At 36.8% G+C, this 19,187-nt stretch overlaps 1 protein-coding gene across 2 annotated transcripts in view; it reads left to right on the top strand.

Annotated features, from left to right (window-relative positions):
* Positions 1-759: 759 nt before the first annotated feature.
* Positions 760-19,187, top strand: part of ALKBH8 (alkB homolog 8, tRNA methyltransferase) — a 65,713-nt gene continuing 47,285 nt past the window's right edge. The window contains exons 1-7 of one of the 2 annotated variants that reach the window (XM_003828351.5): positions 760-880; positions 5,622-5,756; positions 9,530-9,767; positions 12,558-12,689; positions 13,333-13,428; positions 14,626-14,730; positions 16,715-16,785. In XM_003828351.5, coding sequence (XP_003828399.4) covers positions 878-880; positions 5,622-5,756; positions 9,530-9,767; positions 12,558-12,689; positions 13,333-13,428; positions 14,626-14,730; positions 16,715-16,785 — 780 coding nt within the window. In that variant the 5' untranslated portion in view covers positions 760-877. Of the gene's footprint in view, positions 910-5,621; positions 5,757-9,529; positions 9,768-12,557; positions 12,690-13,332; positions 13,429-14,625; positions 14,731-16,714; positions 16,786-19,187 lie in introns of both variants that reach the window. The other variant, XM_003828350.5, reaches the window with a different exon arrangement.

The raw sequence follows: 19,187 nt of genomic DNA, 5'->3' as shown, positions 1-19,187 counted from the left end.
TGAGACAGGTCTCAGTCAATTTAGGAAATTTATTTTGCCAAAGTTAAGGACGCCCGCCCGTGACACAGCCTCAGGAGGTCCTGATGATATGTGTCCAAGGTGGTGGGAGCACAGCTTGGTTTTATACATTTTAGGGAGACATGAGGCATCAATCAATATATGTAAGATGAACATTGGTTCCGTCCAGAAAGGAGGGACAAATTGAAGCAGAGGCAGGCCAACTCAAAGTGAGGAGGGGGCTTCCAGGTCATACGTATTACAGCTGAGAGACAAATGGTTGCATTCTTTTGAGTTTCTGATGAGCCTTTCCAAAGGAGGCAATCAGATATGCATTTATCTCAGTGAGCAGAGGGATGACTCAGAGGGATGACTTTGAATAGAATGGGAGGCAGGTTTGCCCAAGCAGTTCCTAGCTTGACTTTTCCCTTTAGCTTAGTGATTTTGTGGCACCAAGATTTATTTTCCTTTCTCACCTCTAATAAGATTCAGGAGGAAATATGCACGAAGAATCCAAGGTGCCAGGGGACATTACTGAAAGACCGAAGGGCCCAAACCTGTTTGACCTTGTCCATTTGGAGAGCAACAGATAAAAATATAGCTGCACTACCAATTATTACTACTCCCCCCAAAAAGACAACTGAATTTTCAGTGTAACAGACAGCACTTTACAAAGACACACTTGGTCGAGAAAGGGTCACTCCCGGGCTCTGGGAGGCGAAGAGGACTGTGGGAGCGCTGTTCGTTGTCCCGCGGGCTCATGGGAAATGTAGTGCAGTTTTTCTCCAACATGGCCGCGCCCAGGGGAGGTGGCGTGCAAGTATCCGCTGCGGCGTTCTGGTGCTAGAGTGGAGAGGCTGGCAAAGAAGAAGGCACCCGCATGGTGAGAATCCGGCCTGAGCCGAAGCGGAGGTGTGTGGCACTTCTTACTGGCGGGCATACGGGCTGCAAATCACCGCTTCCTCTTTTCAGCCTCTTCCGGTCTTCTCTATCCGCCTTGCCAGCTAGGGCTGAGAACCTAGGGAAAGGGGATGGATCCCAGAGGCGCCCTTGGTGCAGTGTGGGCAGTAGGGTGTCTGCGTTGGGTGGTTCTCTCAGTGTTTAGGGTGCACGTGTTTGTGTTTGGTTCGGGCGCTCACGTGGTGCCTGTGTCAATCTTCTGTTTTCTTTGGGGTTGGAGAGGACGGTTCCAACATGGGGCGTGTTAGTTTGGCGCTTCTGGGTCTTTTCTGACCGGTGACAATCGGTCTGATTGCATCGATGCAAAGGCAGTGCTGATGATCTGATCCCTTGCGCAGCTGAGTCTTCCTGTGCTCTTATTTGAGCAATCCCTGCGACTCCTGGACCTCTGGTAGCGTCAGCCTGTTACTTTGATAGATTTCATTGAATATTTATTGTCAGTTGTATGTCAGGCACCAAGTCTGTGCCCTTAAATAGATGACAGTTTTCTGGCCGAAGCCCAACACAAACAGGCAATTATAATACCATGTGAGAACTCTAGAGATAGAGGTCCATGCTAGGTGTTAATGAAAACGTTGAAGAAGGCCACCAAACTCAGAATTCTGGAGGAGGGGAGGTTTAGGAGGTAAGACAGCAAAGTCGATTTAGGTTTATTCGACAAATGGTTATTGAGTGGCTGCTAGGTGCTAAATCCTGTTTCAGTGCTGGGTGCTACAGGGTGAACAATAGAGACAAAATCTCTACTTCATGGAGTGAGTGTACTTTATTCAGTTATGGGGAAAGACAGAATAAACAAATTAATGAGAGTGTAAGAAAATATGTAGTAAGTGTTATTCAAAGAGTTAAAACGGGGTGCCGTGACAAGTGATGGGGTGAATTTTTTTCTAAAAATTTTAAATCTTTATTTTCTTTTTAAATAGATGATGCAGTTTAAATAGCTACTAACTTCAAAAGTCATGAAAGAAGAAAGCTCCCTTTCATTCCTTTAGTCATCGATCCATTTTCCTTCCCTGGAGGCAACCCATATCACCAATTTCTTGTATTTTCTAAAGATTTATATGTAAACTCTGTATACCGGTGCCGTACTTTAAAATTGGGCCTCGTTTGATAGGAAGTTAGATTCTTTCTAATCTTTGCTATTAATTATTAGGTTGTGCAAAAGTAATCATGGTTTTTGCATTTTTTTAAACATAAGTATAGGAACATTTGTCTATACTGCTTGTTTCATAATAGGCTCTCTATTATTCAAGGAGGGCATGATGTACATACCACTATTACCACGTAGGGCAATATCTAGTAGGATATATTGGCTTTAAACTCACTAACAAACAAGTAGCAGAGCATGCATAATCTCCAAACTTTCATTATCCCACAGAGAGTACGCTTAGGCTGGAGCTGGCTGGACAGGACTCAGCATGGCTAGTATCATAGTTAATAGTGACTTCACTCCAATAATGTCACAGGGAGCATCCAAGTATCTGTGCATTAGTGGAAACTCTGGCCAGGGAAGTGGCTTTGTCAGAAGGGGGCACCTCCAGACCTCAGCAGCTGGTATCAGCCTATCCTTGTTGAGATGACTCAGATATGTTGGGCCAGCACATTGCCTAGCCACTGGAATGGTGGAAAACTGAGCCTCAAAGGCCATTTAGTGTCTTTCTTCACGTGCAATAATATTGCATGACTGAGGGAGAGAAAAAGGAAAGGGGATGACAAAAATGTGGTTATGAGGCTCCACCTGCTGGTGCTGGACTCTTAGTGGCAGACATTTTAAAAAGATATATTTAGCATCGTTTCTTTCTCATTCCTTCTTTGCAGTGTTTGCTCATGTGAAATATTAAAAATTCTGTAGTGCAGTCATCCCTTGTTCTCCATGACATACTGAAAAGTTGCTGTTCCACAGATGAAGATCTTGAAATGGAATGGCTCTAAAATAGCTCCTTTGAAGGGCCTCAGATATTCTTTGTTTTGTTAAGCCATTTTGATCTGCTGCTTCTGAAAATCAACAGTAATAAATAAATAATAATAAATAAATTTAATTCTAAGAAAGCTATGGGATAGGCACTATTATTTTTATCCCTATTCCTAGATAAAGAAACTGGAACACAGAGATATATAACCAACTCATATAGGATTATACAGCTAATAATCAGTGGTTGAGCTGAGATTTGAACCTGGAACATGGACTCCTAAACACTGTATTATATTACCTCATAGCACTGAATGAGGCTCTGTGGTAACTAAGAAAAGTATGATTTAATCCCACCTTCAGAAAGCTCACAGCTTGGTGGAAGGGGACAGATACTAAAACAAATAATTATAATTCATGCAATGTTAGACATGTCCATTCACTTATCCCCTTCCTGTCTTAATGATGACTGACTCCTAAACCTTTTTAACCTCAGTTCCTTTCCTAGGAGCCACTTTATTTTGTCACTTGCCAGCCAGACATTGCAACTCTGTATCTCACAATACCTTAAACATATTATATCCTAAATATGACTCATTACCTCCTATACTGAGCAGCTCTTCCTGAACCTCCTCCTGACTTTCCAGTTTTGAAGTGGTAGCACTCGTCTCTTAGTCACTCAGTCTCTAACTGGTTAACAAGTAATCTTTGATTCCTGTCTCCCTCATATCTGGGTAGTCATCAAGGCCTCTCGATTCTGCCTGAACTTTTCACTCACCCTTCCTCTTTCTCCTCTCCCCCTGTTTCCCTTCTTTCTGTTGCCCCCAGCCTAGATCAGGCCACCATTTCTAATTAACAAGCTGGATTATTATTATTATTATTTTTTTACCTCTCATCTCTCTGCTATGCTGCCAGCCAGCCTGCCTGCCTCACTGGCCTTACATCCTAGTATGTACCCCCTGTGCTAGGAAGCTGGACTGCTGGCATTTTAAGAGACTTGGCATTTGTCTTCTATACTAAAGATTAGTAATTAGAATTTTGACTGTTTATGATTTTATGTGAAATAAGATAGATAAGATTTTATTTACCCCCCAAATTTATTTATTTGGTTGACTTTGAAGACTTTAAAGTCCGCAGAGAGTGGGACTGGTCTAAAAAAATTATGCCTATATCTTGGTGTCTTGGCCAAACATGTCCATTTTGGTTTTAGCTTCTGCTGTTTACTGCCTCACTTAATACTTTCCTTTTTATTTGATTCTATAGTATTCTTATCCTTCAGTACATGGTTCAAATCTCCTGTTTTGAGGCCTTCCCAACTTTTCCAGTTTACATACTTTTTTTTTTTTTTTTTTTTTTGAGATGGAATTTCACTCTGTTGCCAGGCTGGAGTGTAGTAGCATGATCTTGGCTCACTGCAACCTCTGCCTCTTGGGTTCAAGCGATTCTCCTGCCTCAGCCTCCCAAGTAGTTGGGACTACAGGTGCCCACCACCACACGTGGCTAATTTTTTGTACTTTTAGTAGAGACAGAGTTTCACCATGTTGACCAGGCTGGTCTTGAACTCCTGACCTCAAGTGATCTGCCTGCCTTGGCCTCCCAAAGATTACAGGTGTGAGTCACTGCTCCCAGCCCACATCCATCTTATTTTTGTCTCTAATTTGTGTCATACCTAAAGACTGTACCATCAGCATTAAATTATATAAAGATGTGTCATAGTCTTATTGTTTAGTGTTTATTTTTCACAACTAAGTTACAAACTTGTTGAAAGCATAAACTATGTACTTTATTATGGTTGCATGCTGCAGGGTGCTGAGACTGTGTGTATTCACTCATTTATTATTCATTTAGCCCTACCATCAAATATTTATTGAGCAACTACTATGTGCTGGCATTCCTGCTCTCTTGGGATTTATATCATGATGGAGGAGTTAAGCTAACAGATGAATCATCACAAATTATGTTACATTTTGTGAACAAAATAAAAGACTACTGTGATAAAGTGTGATAAAGCATGATATTGGGTGCTGATTTGGATGGTGTGATTATAGAGACCTCTTTGGGATTCTGTTATTTAAAAAATTATGGATATAAAATATATGACACATACAGTTTTTAAAATAGTAAAACAAACACCTACACCTACCATGTAACTGAAGAAACACCCTTTGATGCTCCTATGTGTCACTTTCATGTTAATTTCCTTTCCTTTCACCCACAGAAATAGCCTCTCTCCTGAATTTTGTGTTTATAATTTCCTTGCTTTTTTTTTTTTGGCACTGCTATGTATGTATTTCTAAATAATATATGGCTTACTTTTTGATTTTGACCTTTATGTAAATGGAATCATACTGTATAGTCTGCTAATTTTTTGTGTGTTATTTCTCCCCCCACCGCTCCCCTGCCTGCTCCTTGCCTTGGTTTACATTATAGTTGTGAAATTTGTGTATGGCACATTTTAGTTAGGACTTCATAAGTAAAGGATTCATCACCTATGAGTAAAATAGCACACTTAATGGAGCTACCACATTGGAATGTTTTTTAGAACCATCAGAGCTATGCTATTAGATGTTCTTAGATATTTGTTCATTTTTTATGTATCTGTTCTCACTTCTCTTAGTTGGTACAAGGTAAATGAAGCATTTTTTAAAAATTGTCACACAGAAATATTGATAAACTACAGAATGTATGAATAACACCATTATAATTGTTCCTTCAGGACTCTTAAGGTTGATGTTTTTTACTGTCTTTTTTTTTACAGTTTGCTATGGACAGCAACCATCAAAGTAATTACAAACTCAGTAAAACTGAGAAGAAGTTCTTAAGGAAACAGATTAAAGCCAAGCATACTTTGCTGAGACATGAAGGCATTGAGACAGTATCCTATGCCACTCAGGTGACCTAAAACTATTATTATTATTTGAATGTAAATGTATTGACATGTTAATGTATTATATTAATATTTGCTAATAATTGCCTAAGGCTGTAATTGTTCAGTCATGTGTTACATCCATATTAGAGGTACCTATGATATGAACTGCTAACTTTCTATTTTGGTCCATAGCCTATAGTTTGCATTTCTATTTATTTTGTTGTTTGAACTAGAAGAGGTTGTAGTTATATATTAATAATAATGCTGTGCAAGTTTCTCAGTTTCCTAAGCATACTTATATTCATTATTATATTTAATCCCCTAGAAGTCCTTATGAGATAGGTGAGAAAACTAAAGTTCTGAGAGGTTATGATATGTCTCCATTGATATAAGCTAGTAAGTAGCTAATAGAAACTTAAAGCTAGATCTTCCATATCCTACTACAGCCCTTGTTCTTCTCTTCCCAACCTTACCTGTTTTATAAAGTATTTTGATTATGTGCTGTTAAACATTTTTATTTTATTAGACCTTATTAACAAAGTCTTTTCATTATCTGTGGACAATAATTAAATAAGATGATAAATGTGAGGATCGTGAGATTTCCTGGGTTATGAATTAGGAGAACTCAGTTTAACTCTTAGCTTTTCTGGACATGAGTAGTAGTATCCTCTGACCTCAGCTTTCTTCATTTTTAAGCAGGGCATAGTATTGCATACCTTTTTAATCCCATTAGATTGTTAGATTCCAGAGAATCTAATTGTACTTACTGGACATTAAATTACTCCATGAATATAAGGAGTTCTTATCTTTTTGGCTCATAAAGTTATAGAATAAAAGTAGAAAGTAAGATTTAGATATCATTTAATTGAGGGGCGGACATACAATTGAGAAGGTGGAGCAGGGATTAAAACTTAGGCCTCTCAACTCTCAGACCAGTACTCTTGCCTTAATGCTTACTATGCTGTCTTCTGTACAACATCATAGCTTGAGAATGAGCAGTCTGTTGAGGCACATTTGAATTTAGGAGGTAAAAGGCCCATACTTGGAGTTAAATATTAATGTCTTCAGGGAATTTAAGCAACATTCCTATAGCAAGGATGAAATAGATAATAGATTAGAATTAATATGTTTGCATACACTTTACTGTTTCAGTCAAGAGCCACTGAGGCTGTGAGACATTCAGAAGATTAAACTGACATACACTGCTCTCATCTTTTTCCAAGAGTGACTTGTGTTCCTTTCCTTACAGGGTTTATGAAGAGAAGTAGCAAGAAAAAAATAGGCTCCATTTCTTTGACCCCTCTGAAGCTTGTTTCTGGTTGGGTCTGCCTTTTCTTTAGGATCTCTAGAAGCTTTGATGTCCTTCATGGCTTCCAAAGTAGCATTTTATTTAGACTTTCTTTTTTCTCCATATTCTTAAAGGAAAAGAATAAAATTGTAGATGGACCTCTAATTATATTTTATCTTTCCAGGGGAGAGCAAATATTGTTTTAATGATATTGTATTAGTCTGTTCTCATGCTGCTGATAAAGACATACCCGAGACTGGGTAATTTTTTAAAGAGAAAGAGGTTTAATGAACCCACAGTTCCACGTGGCCGGGGAGGCCTCACAATCATGGCAGAAGGCGAAAGTCCTGGCTTACATGGCGGCAGGCAAGAAAGAATGAGAGCCAAGCAAAAGGGGAAACCCCTTATAAAACCATCAGATCTCATGAGACTTATTCACTACCACGAGAACATTATAGGGGAAATGGCCCCCATGATTCAATTATTTCCCAGTGGGTCCCTCCCACAAAATGTGGGAATTATGGGAGCTAAAATTCAAGATGAGATTTGGGTGGGGACACAGCCAAACCATATCGGATGTATTATAATTTTAGGCTCCTTTGTACAAATTTATGGCATTATAGATTTTTCTAGAGCAGTGATCCTCAAATTGTCAGGACCAAAGATAACTTAAAAAAAATTCACATTCTCTACTTCATACCATACTCCTCCTTATTTAGAAAATTGCTTGGATGAACAATTATAAATAAAATAATAGTTCCATTTAATTATTGCATTAATTATATTACATTTAGTTATGACATTTAATTATATGTATCTCACATTTAATGGAAAATAAGTTCCTCTCCTCTTCTACCGCACTTGTTTTTGTGTGGTTTACCTTTAGAGTTGCCCACAAAACACTCAGACGGCATCTTTGAGGACTTCTAGTATTCCTGAAGTCATACTTCATCATCTTCCATTCCTAGATGGGGTAGTGGACCCTCAACACCAATGAAACCTTTGCTCTTCCATAGATTTAGGAATATGGAAATGTTTTTGCAACTATGGCCACATATAACCAAGTTATTTTGGTATTTTAATTAATAAACCCTATTAAGTGAGCAAGCCATCTGAGACTCCATTTTACTCCATATCATATAGTATTGTATTCGTGGGCTTGTTTATTATGTATGTATATGCTTGCATGCATACAAAGTACTGGCTGTCCCATGACAAAACAGTTTTACTTTCCTTATTGTCCAATTTCATAATAATTCTTGTATATCCTTTTCAAACAAAGTTCTAGGTATTCTTATTTTGTGTAATAAACCAATACACGATGTACTATCACTGAGCTTAGTATAAATTAAGGGTTGGCAAACTACTGTCCTTAGACTAAATCAGGGTTGTGACCAAAATAATGAGTTTTACATTCTTAAAGTGTTAAAAAATAATACTAAGAGTATCTGACAGAAACTTTTATGGCCTGCCAAGCCAAAAATATTTACTATCTACCTTTTCTCAGAAAAACGTCATCAACACCTGGTATAAATGAAGAAATTGATGAGAGTAGGCCATCCATGGCTTTCTTTTGTTATATTGAAATGTTTTTAGAAGTCATAGAACATAAATTAAAAATCTTTACATTGTATAGAATGGTTAAGTATAGAGACTATATGGGTGCTAGACCATGAACATCAGAATAGAAATAAGAGACTCCTCTTTCATCCCTGCAAAATTTCCTTGAATAAAGTTTAGTGCAGGACTATGCAAACAGCAGGAAGTAATCGTGAAACTTACAAAGGAAAAAGTTTTCATTGTGAACTGACTGAATTACTTAGTCTGAATTTCCTTAGAGGAAAATTTTTTCCTAATTATGTTCAATAGAAGCTATAATTGGTTTTTCTTTGAGGTAATAGTACCTTTACTTTTAATTTTTAGTAAACATTGTATAATGATTATATTAAAAGTGCGGATCCTGGAAACGGACAGAAATAGGTTTAAACCCACCCCTAATCACCACCTTAACCTAATTTGTCAGATCTTCTTCTATGAAATTGGGCTGATATTACCCAAATAAATTCAATATGTTGTGAAGATTATGTTAATGAGGATTGAGTAGATAAAAGCTTATAGAACAGTCTTGCAAAAAAGCAAGTATTATGTAACTGTGCTTTCTCCTCTCCACCTCTTTCATTATGTTAAATTTATATTTCTGAATAATAGTCATGTTTTAATTTGCATTTATGGTCATTTAGAAATGAATATTTTGTGAAATTGGCTATTTAAACAATACAATTTACAATATAGGAGTCCTTTTTATTCCCCAAATTTTTAGTAAATTGGTTTACATACTTTGTATGAAATTAGCAAACCAAACAACCACTACAAGGAAATGCTTTTTTTTTTCTTAATTACATCTTTGTAGAAATCTTATTTTTAAAAAAATCTTATTTTAAAACAAATGGGTTGGTATCAGTTGCTCATGTTACTTTCTTTTTGTTTGTTTGTTTGTTTGTTTTTTAAGAGCCTGGTTGTTGCCAATGGTGGTTTGGGTAATGGTGTGAGTCGGAACCAGCTGCTCCCGGTTTTAGAGAAATGTGGACTGGTGGATGCTCTCTTAATGCCACCTAACAAGCCCTACTCATTTGCAAGATACAAAACTACAGAAGAATCTAAGAGAGCCTATGTTACCCTCAATGGAAAAGAAGTAGTGGATGATTTAGGACAAAAGATCATTCTGTATTTGAATTTTGTGGAAAAAGGTATTATCATACAATTATCTTTTAAAAAATGATTCTTCTGGGTGTTTTCTTTTCATAGACTTAAGTTGGGAGGTTCAGTTATTGTGAAACAAAATGAGGATGCAGGTTAGCAGCTCCTTTTACTTTAACAAACATTCTTTAAGCACCTATTTGTGCCAGGCATGGGACAAGTAGTTGACAGTACAGAGGTGAATAAGATACAACCTGCCTTTACAAAGCTGGTCCCACCAATCAACAATATATTTATTAGGCACATGGCTTATTTTGGAACCCTCCTGCCTAATTGTGTTTTTCAAAATTTAATAATGAGGGTTTGCATTACTAGTTTATTTCACATATCTACCCAGGAGCTTTGAATTAATCACTTAAGAATGAATCGTGATCCAAATGATCAGGTACCAATCTTCATATTTATAGCGGAACACCTGTAGCTACCAAAGATTCCTAAAACTTTATTTTTATTTATTTATTTATTTTTTGTTTTTTGAGACAGAGTTTTGCTCTTGTTGCCCAGGCTGGAGTGCAATGGCACAATCTCGGCTCACTGCAACCTCCACCTCCCGGGTTCAAGCAGTTCTCCTGCCTCAGCCTCCTAAGTAGCTGGGATTACAGGCATGTGCCACCATGCCTGGCTAATTTTTGTATTTTTAGTAGAGATGGGGTTTCACCGTGTTGGCCAGTCTGGCCTCGAACTCCTGACCTCGTAATCTGCCCACCTTGGCCTCCCAAATTGCTGGGATTACAGGCGTGAGCCACCGTGCCCGGCTGATTCCTAAAACTTTATGGTGGTGCTGTCCAGTAGAACTTCCTGTGATGGTAGAAATGTTCCTGTCTGTGCTGCCCAGTTCAATAGCCACTGGATAGTCTGATTGAGGAACTGAATAATTTAATTAAATAAGTATAGCTTTATATATTGATTTACAGAATTGTACAGGAATTATTACTTCTGCCCCATGAAAATGAGATGTATTGAGATGAACTTAGATTTAAACATCTAATCATATATTCATTTGCCACCTATTTGGGCAGTAAAAGAGCCCTGTTTTAGATATCCTAGGAGTGGGTAGGTGACTATAATCTGCTCAAATTTATGTTTTTGTAAAATAAAACTCGAAGGAAAACTTTTACAGACTCTTTTAAAGGTATATTTTAGAAACTATGTTTCTCAGTGCTCATATGCATTTAATTTTAAATCTGACTTAAGCTTTACATATTTTGGAAACTAGATTATCCACATGTTTTACATGTTTCTGGTCAGTTTTTGAAAACTGAATGGCTGAGGAGTAAGTTTTAATCAGAAAATAGTCATTGGGTTTACCCCCGTCCTCCATGGTGAATACTCACTAAGAAATCGCACAAAGTAAGTTTTGGAGTGCTCTTTATTTGAAATTCTTCATTAGATCCATATGTACTTTTAAGGCTCTGGCAATCACATTTATAACCTTGAAAGTCATTTTTAATTGAGAACAGAAGTGTGTCGCAAATAATTTTTTTTTTTTTTTTTTTTTTGAGACAGAGTCCTGCTCTTTCACCTAGGCTGGAGTGCAGTGGCACGATCTCAGCTCACTGCAAGCTCCACCTCCCGGGTTCACACCATTCTCCTGCCTCAGCCTCCCGAGAAGCTGAGACTACAGGTGCCCGCCACTGCGGCCGGCTAATTTTTTTGTATTTTTAGTAGAGATGGGGTTTTACAGTGTTAGCCAGGATGGTCTCGATCTCCTGACCTCGTGATCCGCCCACCTCGGCCTCCCAAAGTGCTGGGATTATAAGCGTGAGCCACCGCACCCAGCCATCACAAATAGTTTAATGCTTGTTTAGATATGTGCTACCAGGCAGCACTGAATAACAAATAGAAGAGATATTTTTAATTCTTTTTAAAACAACATATTTCGGAAACTAAATCCAAATTACTTACACTGTAAATTACTTTTCTTTAAGGAATTCTTTGCAAAGTTTTCCTTACGTAATTTGAATACATAATATAATGTCTGGCACATAGTAGGCAGTGGTATGTATTTAGCAAATGATTTACTATTCATGTTTCTGAAATGTTATTAATAGAATCTAGTAAATAGTTGCTATTTTTGTGAATTAAATAATTCAAAGATTTAATCTGCCTGGCAGAAAACTGTCCAGCAGAAAAGCTTCAGAGATCATGTGTATAACATGAATGATCAGATCTCTAACAATAAATGTGAATACACTATTCCCTTTGTTTAATAGCAGATTCTTTTTTCTTTTCCTTCTAGAGCTATACCTATCTGAAACTTTGAAGGACACAGGAACTTAAATTATTTTAACATCTGCTAAATAATTCTTCATAAATGATATTTTGTATTTCTTTAGAAAGTTGTATTTTATTTTACATTTCTCTATTATATTTTCTGTTTCTATTTACTATAGATAGTATCAAGAGCCTAAGAGCAAAAATGAGTATTTAAATTCTTGTATTCATTATTTAGACTATCTGACTTTTTAATGGAGATGCATACTGTGGATATTATGAGAAACCTTGTGAGATTTTAAAAGTGACTTCATCATGTTCACACCGGCTACTTAAATAAATACTGTTCTGTTTGCTGTTGGTAATTGCAGTGGATAAAGTGTACCATCATTTTGATCTTGGTCTTTGTTTCTGCACTTTTAATATGTTGGGTGCCTTTCAGCAATCTTGTTTCTGAAAATGAGGATTTGAAGTTTTGTGAACTGATAAAGAGTTATTGGGCAGAATTATTTGTATATAGGAACTTTAAGTTTTGCATGTGACTATTTTAATTTGGTTTCCCATAGTGCAGTGGAAGGAGTTGAGGCCTCAAGCCTTACCACCAGGACTCATGGTAGTAGAAGAAATAATTTCTTCTGAGGAGGAGAAAATGCTTTTGGAAAGTGTTGATTGGACAGAAGATACAGACAATCAAAACTGTAAGTAAAACTTTCAAAATCTGATATTTGAAAGTTTCTGCAAAACTCTTCTTCCTTTCCTCTGTCTTTCATGGTTTATTAATATTTCCTCAAAATTACTGAAACTAGCCTGGATCCAATGTTAGGCAAGTCATACCAACAATTCTTAGGAACATTAATAATAAATAACATTTATATAGCTATCAAATTTTAACTCCAAACTGATTAGTATTTATTATCCAACATTTATATAGCTTTTATAAGCCTTTTCACTTATTTTATTCATTCCTCCCCACCCTAAGGCAAGTTTTCCTTGAGGAATTAGCGGTTCAGTACCACAATATTATAATATAGTGAGGGCTTCCTGGAGATATTTGCAAATTGTAGTTTTTCTGACTCCAGCTTATTGGCAATGTTGTGAATGGTAGTGTACATGTTAGTTTTCAGATTGATTGGGTGAAACTCTTGAAGAGTTTGTTACAATTTTAGACTTGAAATAACAACAAATATAAGGCAAAATGGTTAATTTTGTTAAAGACCATAATTTACCAATTAACAGAAGTTGCCATTACTAAACTAATCCTTACTCAAAAAGTTGACTGAAATATGCAAAGGAATGTAATTCTTTTCCTTCTTAATTGTTTACTTTGTTCTCTTCACACAGCTCAAAAATCCTTAAAACACAGAATAGTAAAGCATTTTGGTTATGAGTTCCACTATGAGAACAACAATGTAGATAAAGATAAGCCATTATCTGGGGGTAAGTAATTGCTAATACATAATAAATTCTGGCTCAAAAATATTAATATATTAGTAGAATATGATAGTTGGGGGATTATGTTTCTTTTATCATATGTAGATAAACTTTCTGAACAGTTTATTTAAAATACTTTAATTAGATAAATTGTATAGTTTTGTTGTCAAAAAATTTCAAACTGGATAGAGCTGAAGTTCATCATTATTATCCTTATTCCCATGCTGCGTCTCATTTTACTGAATGATCCATAATAGCTTATTCAAATAGTTCTCTATCGATAGACATTTAGGTTGTTTCTGGTTTTTAGCTTTCATAAGTAATGCTGCTGTGAATATCTTTGAACATGCCTCTATGCCCTGTGCAAGAGTTTCTCAAGGGAGACTACTAAGAAGTAGAATTGTCATGTTGAAGTTTATGTTCACTAAAAAACGTTAATCGATACTGACAAATTGCTTCCTAAAACAGTTGTACCAGCATATTCTCACCAAATGTGTACCTACTTCCCCATTCCCCAACCTGTGGTGTTGTAAAGCTTTTAAATTTATAATTTCTTCATTACTGGTAAGGTTGGTCATTTGTATTTCCTTTCCTGTGAATTCCTTTTTATATTCTTTGCCAGTTTTTCCCCAATGAAGTGTCTAATTGATTAAGAATTTACTGTATATTCTGGCTTTTAATCCTTTGATATAATTGGTATAATTCTTTGTTGGAGTTAAATTTATCTATTTTTTTAATGACTTTGGTCTCACTTAAGGCTTTTCTTCCATCATGAAACAACATTTATGACTCCAATAAAAGTAAGTCAGTTCCACTTTGGAAGGTGTGTTTTTTTTAAGGGAAATAATTTAAAATAATTAAATTTAAAATAAGTGGTATAATTTAAAATAACAAAAAAAGAAAGTGGAGAATTTCAATATATAGTATATTTTTATAATTTTATTGCTATTTTATAAAATACCAAAATTGTTAGAATTGTTCTTTTAAACTTTTTATCTGAAAAAAAATCAATGAAATGACTTTAAAAGATTCCTAAATTTTTTTATTTTTTAATTTTGTTTTGCTTGTGGGTTTATTATATTAATGGACCTGACTGCTAAATTAAAAGCTCAGAGATTTATATCACAGTGACTTTTAAAATTGTTGAGTAAAACAAGCAAAGTAAATATTTTAATGTTTTGTCTTTGTGATTACTCATTGTAGGTCTTCCTGACATTTGTGACAGCTTTTTGGAGAAATGGTTGAGGGAAGGTTACATTAAACATAAACCTGATCAAATGACCATAAATCAGTATGAACCTGGGCAAGGTGAGTATTTCTTGTTCAAAAATTTTAGTCACATATTTTGGAACTGAGTAGATGATATAATTCTCTAAGAGCAGATATATTATTATTATTATTATTATTTTTTTTTGAAATGGAGTTTCGCTCTTGTTGCCCATGCTGGAGTGCGACGGCATGGTATCGGCTCACTGCAACCTTTGCCTCCTGGGTTCAAGTGATTCTCCTGCCTCAGCTTCCCAAGTAGCTGGGATTACAGGCGCACACCAACATGCCCAGCTAATTTTTGTATTTTTGTAGAGATGGGGTTTCACCATGTTGGCCAGGCTAGTCTCAAACTCCTGACCTCAGGTGATCTGCCCGCCTCAGCCTCCCAAAGTGCTGGGATTACAGGCATGAGCCACCGCGCCCAGCCAAGCAAATATATTATTTTTAAGCTCAAATTAACTGTCAGATTGCCTTGCTTATGTTTGTTACTTGTGTTGACTTCAGTCTTTGCAAATCTACACTTTAATCCCTTGAGGAACTTGCATTTCAAAGTGTAAACACACTGATACAAATCACTGTTTGTGATTGTTTTTGTTTGTTTCCCTTTCAACATTTCCTTTAGAGAGGGAAGACATTGGTCTGAAAAACATAGGAGACGTGTAATGGAAGAAACCAAATAATTTATAGACAGAAGAAGGCTAATTGGTTGGATGATCTTTCTCTTATTTCTATTTGATAATATGGGAGACAATTGCAGGATGACATTCTGGTGAAAAATCTTTATGTTACTGATTTCTTATACTTGTTAGCAGCATCTTCATCTGACGTTTATAGTAATCAAATGATTATAAGGGTTTTATTTTTTACTTTTTTTGGCTTAAACAACAGAAATGTATTTTTTCACAGTGTGGAGGCTGGGAAGTTCAAGATCAAGGTGCTGGTTGGTTGGGTTCCTGGTGAGGCCTCCCTTCCTGGCTTGTCATCAGCCACCTTCTCTCAATGTCCTCACATGTCCTTTTCTCTGTGTGTGCATGTGCATGGAGAGAGAGCGAGCTTCCACGTGTAAGATTAGGGCCCCACACTTATGACCTCTTTAATTTAAGGGTTTTATTAACGGCAGGAATTATGGAGTTTTGTTTTCTTTTCTACATTTATTATAATGAAAACTGATTGGCTTTAGATTTGTAGCCAGTGGATTTGTGAATACTACACCTTTGAATTAGAGAGACATGCTGACCTTGTCTCTGGCACAGTGAGACAACTGGAGCTGAAGCAGAGGCCGTTCCTGTAGAGCACAGAGGCCGGGGCCACTCTTAAAGACGCAGAGGCCTATAGGATGAAATGTGAAGGAGCATGTGTTAGCTCCTACAAACCAGCTGGCTCTGAAAATGAGAGGGAAGGGCTGAGCCAAGTAAGCTTGACCCCAGATTAACCAGTCAGCCAGGGCATTTCTTCTTTGCCTTTCTTACCTAGCTGTCTTTCCATTGGCTTGTAAGCTCTTTGAGGACAGGGACCCTCCTACTGGCTTTGTATACCCTCACCGTGTAGCAACATTTCTTTTACTTAAGAGGTGCTGAGTTAATGTAAATTGATAGATCAGTGGAGAAGTCCATATTGTAATTATTGATATGCCTAGTCTTTATACCTGGTTATTGCTTTTGTTCTGCAAGTACTTGGGAATCCAGTGTTTGAAGGTAAAAATGACTTTTGTATTTGTCTTTCACATTTTCCTCTTGGGCTGGAATTGGGTTAAATGTCCTAGTTAATCAGTGACTCCTGAGCCTTGATTTTAGATCAAACCCCAATGGCACTTTAACTTGAAGTTAAGATATTTTTAGTTTATATTTATTTTAATATGTTTTAGTCACATTCACCCTAAATGTTTCCTTTTAACCAAAATTATAGTACCTTCCTGATTACCAAGCAATGTTTTCACCATAATAGCATAAGGCTACATTTATAGCCATCTTAAATCTACTAAAGGAAAAAATGAAGTGACATGTTGTCCTGTTTTCCATCTCAGGAATTCCCGCTCATATTGACACACATTCCGCTTTTGAGGATGAGATCGTTTCTCTCAGTTTGGGGTCAGAGGTAAATGGTCATTTTTATTAGCTATCATCATATATCTTACCTTGTACAATGCCCTTTTCAAAGATTATCCACATTCTTAATGAAAATGAATTAAGATTTAAAAATGAAAAATAAGGGCACCATTAGCACTTTGGTTTCTTTTAAATGTCCTCTTCTTTTAAATATTCAAAATTTTATCTGTCACCTCATCAGATGCCAGGAAAACAACTTGAAATTTAATTTTTTACACGAAACTTTTAGCAGTTAAATAAGATCTAGACTTTCCTTGGTGCAGTGTGGCCCATTTTTGACCTACTGGTGCAGCATTGCCATCTAGTGGCAAAAGATAGTAGCTTATGCCATAGAAAAAGGAAACAAATTAAAATGTGTGTTCTGAATTTTGATGAACTTTTTCTGTATGTTACCTGATTCAATCCCTTCAAAAACTCTGAGCAGTAGAGGGTAATATCTTCATTTTTATAGATGAAGAATAAGAGGTTCATGTTTATTCATTGATTTGTTTCTGTAGCTGCACTTTGCTTGAGCCACTAAAAGAAAATATTACATGTGAAGTGATCCACGTAACCTACAAGCAGATTTTTGGATAGAAATCAGAATTTTAGGCTGGGTGCGGTGGCTTATGCCTGTAATCCCAGCACTTTGGGAGGCTGAGGCGGGCAGATCACGAGGTCAGGAGATTAAGACCATCCTGGCTAACACGGTGAAACCCCGTCTCTACTAAAAATACAAAAAAATTAGCCGGGCATGGTGGCGTGCGCCTGTAGTCCCAGCTACTCGGGAGGCTGAGGCAGGAGAATCACTTGAACCTGGGAGGCGGAGGTTGCAGTGAGCCGAGATTGCGCCACTGCACTCCAGCCTGGGCAACAGAGTGAGACTCTGACTCAAAAAAAAAAAAAAAAAGAAAATCAGAATTTTAAATCTGGAAGAGTCCTTAAAACATCAGGTCATCTAATCTAATTAGAGTCTGTATCAAATTCTGATCTTGTTCCTGGAGGCAAAAACTATTCATTTTTGTTTTCCTGTATTTGTATAGTTTCCATCATTAGATCTTCAGTGTTTTGGCCTCTTAACCCTTCCCGAGCTTGTGTAGTCATGTTGATACTGTCACTTGACAATTAGTGGTGTTTGATATGACAAAACCATCTTATTAACTATGTATGTAGATTCTTAATACAGGTGCTTTAAAAAATAATGAGATCGGGGAGGAAAAAACACTCTTCTCTCTCTGGTTTCTTTTTTATTTTTACCCCCCATCCTTGCTTCTAGCTTTAGGGACCAGTAAAGGACATCTTCTCGTTTTCCTCCCAACTGTGTAACCAACTGAGAAATGAGACAAAAGATAATTCGAGATTAGAATTATCTTTACTACTGAGAAAACTGATGGCAGAACATGACTTTAGATCTGTAGCCAAGTGAACTTGTTAATACTTCACCTCTGAATTAAAGAGACATACTGACCTTGTCACTGGCATAGCTGGACAACTGAAGACCTTCCCCATAGAGGCAGAGGCTGTTCGTATAACAGGACACGAAGGAGCTCCTCTAACAGGACATGTGTTAGCTCCTACAAACCAGCTGGCTCTGAAAATGGGAGGAAAGGGCTGAGCCAAGTGAGCCTGGCTTCAGAGTAACCAATAAGCAAAGGCATTCCTTGTTTTCAGGAGAGTTGTAAGTGAAGGAGTGGAAAAAAACTAGGAGTGTGTTTTCTACTTTTTATTCCTAGGGAAGTTCCCTTCCTTCCCAGGGAGATATGAGAAATGGGGACTCAATATCCCCCCCAGCACCCTAGAAGATCATTGCACAGTTTTTAATTAGAAATTATGAAGAAGGGAAAATTTGCCCTTTAGTTGAACTGAAAATCTGCTGCATTCATTATCTCTATTTGGTGTCTCTGGAGGCATATAATTTTCAGCTGCCAATTTGAATGACTTTTGGTTAAAGCCATCTTTGTAATGGCTGGAAAGTGTGCATAAGTTATGACAGGAACAGTAGATTTTCTTTTAAAATACCTTTGAGAGTAAGTGAATCATTGTAATTTTGAAAAATGAAGTTTATTTTTATGATTACTTGAACATATTCTTCTTAAAACCCTTATAATTTTAAGTTTATAATGTTTGTTTCAGCTTATAATACTATTTAAAGCAGTCTACTAAATTTGGGCCTTTATTTCATCTATAAAATGAGATTAATAATATTTCTTTCCTGGCTGAAGGATTGTGATAGAAATAAAATGAGGTAATGTATGTGAAAGTATTTTTCAAATTCAGAACAATCCATGCGTGTAAAGGCTCCTTCAGGTGTATCTGTTCTAGGGCTCCTTACTTAAAGCCTTCACTTCTGTAACAGGAGGAAGCTCATGTTCCCACGGCCTGGAAGTAGGATTTCAAATGGTCATGAGAGAG

The sequence above is a fragment of the Pan paniscus genome, chromosome 9 (assembly GCF_029289425.2).
Source record: "Pan paniscus chromosome 9, NHGRI_mPanPan1-v2.0_pri, whole genome shotgun sequence".
Lineage (NCBI taxonomy): Eukaryota > Metazoa > Chordata > Mammalia > Primates > Hominidae > Pan > Pan paniscus.
The sequence above is the reverse complement of the archived record's forward strand: the minus strand, read 5'-3'. Positions and strand labels throughout refer to the sequence as shown.